Source organism: Poecilia reticulata, linkage group LG19 (genome assembly GCF_000633615.1).
Source record: "Poecilia reticulata strain Guanapo linkage group LG19, Guppy_female_1.0+MT, whole genome shotgun sequence".
Taxonomy (NCBI): Eukaryota; Metazoa; Chordata; class Actinopteri; order Cyprinodontiformes; family Poeciliidae; genus Poecilia; species Poecilia reticulata.
The window spans coordinates 7261-9617 of NC_024349.1; the positions used below are offsets into that span (position 1 = coordinate 7261).

General features: G+C 50.3%; 1 protein-coding gene across 1 annotated transcript in view; it reads right to left on the reverse strand.

The window, feature by feature from the left end:
- Positions 1 to 2357, reverse strand: part of LOC103481132 (transcription factor COE3-like) — a gene marked incomplete at its 3' end in the record, with an annotated part of 23889 nt that overhangs the window by 1626 nt on the left and 19906 nt on the right. The window contains exons 7-8 of the mRNA XM_008436428.1: positions 1306 to 1387; positions 959 to 1076 (exon numbers count right to left, since the gene is read on the reverse strand). Of these exons, the coding sequence (XP_008434650.1) occupies positions 959 to 1076; positions 1306 to 1387 (200 nt within the window). The remainder of the gene's footprint in view (positions 1 to 958; positions 1077 to 1305; positions 1388 to 2357) is intronic.

Sequence of the window (2357 nt, forward strand, 5' to 3'; positions counted from 1 at the left end):
CCAATCACAGCCCGGTGAGCAGCCCGACCAATCACAGCCCGGCTGAGCAGCCCGACCAATCACAGCCCGGCTGAGCAGCCCGACCAATCATCACAACTGATTCAATTCAATCCAGTTTAGCTATGCAGCTCCAACTCGCAACAAATGGCGTCTCTAGGCAATTCAAAAATAATAATTTCACTTCTATAACTTACATTAGAACTGATCCTGGTTATCAAACTGTTCAGTTTTATCAATTAATTATTCAAAATAGCTTAAAAACTTTGTAAAGAAAGCCAGAGCCCTGCGGGACTCCACCAGTCCCCCTGCTGGTTGACAGATGGGATTTAAACCAGCGTACTGCTGTTCCCCTCATGCCTTCATGTTCAAACCGTTCTGAGAGAACAACGTGGTCGACTGGATCAGAACCAGAACCAGAGACCATGACTTTCAGCAGTGCTGATTCAGAAACCCGACTGAAACTCTGAACGCAGGTCATTCAAGTTCAGGCGCTCAGATTTGGGACTCAGAGCTTTGAGGTTCTGTCAGAGGCTGGGAGGGAAAACCCGGCCGATTCAAGAAACAAGCGAGTAGAGACAAGTTGGACCCACGGGACTCTGCAGCACTCAAGGTGGGAGGGGTGGTTTCCATGGCGACTGTCTTTAATTAGGAGGGCAATTAAAGAGGCTGAAAGCACACACATACACACACACTCAGCCGCGGCCTCTCTGGGGACGGGGGAGGTGTCTGGTCTTCTTACCCACAATCCACTGGGCTGCCTTGTCTATGCAGCTCTGGGTTCCTGCGGCCCAAACGTGTTCAGCTACAGGCGCAGCTTCTGCAAGGCTGCATTCACTGTGACCCGGTCAGGTCAGCGCCCAACACAGAACCTTCAGCCCGCCCGTCCCACACAGAACCAAGCCTACTGGCCATCCTGCCCATCTGGTTCTGATCAGCAGACAGAATTGTATCTGCTTACCCTCAGATGGATCCAATCTTCGAGCTCGGCGGCCATGTTTGGAGTTGTTATGGACGAACATGTTGTCTGATACAGCGAGAACATGGCCGTCTACGTTGACGGTTGTAGAAACCACCACCTGCAAACAAACGGGCCCGTCAGAACCGGCAGAGGACGAGGGTCGCACACATCCATCATTCCTCAACATCTAGAACGTTCCATGACGTCTCCCCAGCCCCAGGAACAGCTGCTCTGTGACCTTTAACCTCATCATTGACCAGATCGWTAATATAATAACATCATTATTCCAAACAGTGTCAACACGCTGCAGTGCATTGTGGGTACGTCAGCCGGTCCAGTGGTCTTACCTGGAACCGCCTCATGTCCCGAGGGTTCCCTGCGTTCTTCAGGCAGTTCTGGTTACACTTCAGGAAGAACTTCAGAAAGAACCTGCAGACACACACACACACACACACACACACACCGCTGGTGATTGGTTCTACAGATATTCAGTTCAGAACTGGTTGGTCCAATCAGGTCGGCATGCTCAGAACCTGGACCAGAAACCCTGGAGTGACCCTGATCATGTGATTCTTGTTCTCCAGCGTGGAGGGCTACACTCCCTTTATCTGAAGATAAACTTTGATCTGTGATCAGCTGACTAGTCTTATCACCATGGCAACCCTCAGCATCTCTCGCTGATTATCAGCGCTCTACTCTTCACCTCCTCCCAGCGAACAATCGAGCCGTAAATCTCCACGCAGGACAGATTAAGCTCTCAATTTGTTATCTGATAAGCAGGGGCGACCCGACACACACAGACACACACAGGCAAAACACAACAACACACTCTTGACATACACCGCTGATATTTACGAGCAGCAAATTAGGACACACTGCAAATTTATCTCCTCAGAGAACAGAAGATCCACATCCTGACACTGAAAACACACACAGTGCGGCACACGCACACACACGCGCACTGTGATACACACACACACGCGCACTGTGATACACACACACACACACACAGAGCGACACACTGTGCGACTGCACTTCACTGTCAGGATAATTCATCTTCACACTGTGATACATTTTCTACCTCATAGAGCAGATTAACTCCGACACAGAGAGACGGAGTGTGTCACAGTGTGTGTGTGTCACAGTGTGTGTGTCACAGTGTGTGTGTCAGTGTGTGTGTCAGTGTGTGTCACAGTGTGTGTCACAGTGTGTGTGTCACAGTGTGTGTGTCACAGTGTGTGTGTCAGTGTGTGTGTCAGTGTGTGTCACAGTGTGTGTGTCACAGTGTGTGCGTCACAGTGTGTGCGTGTGTGTTAGTGTGTCACAGTGTGTGTGTGTCAGTGTGTGTGTCAGTGTGTGTCACAGTGTGTGTCAGTGTGAGTGTGTGTCACAGTGTGTG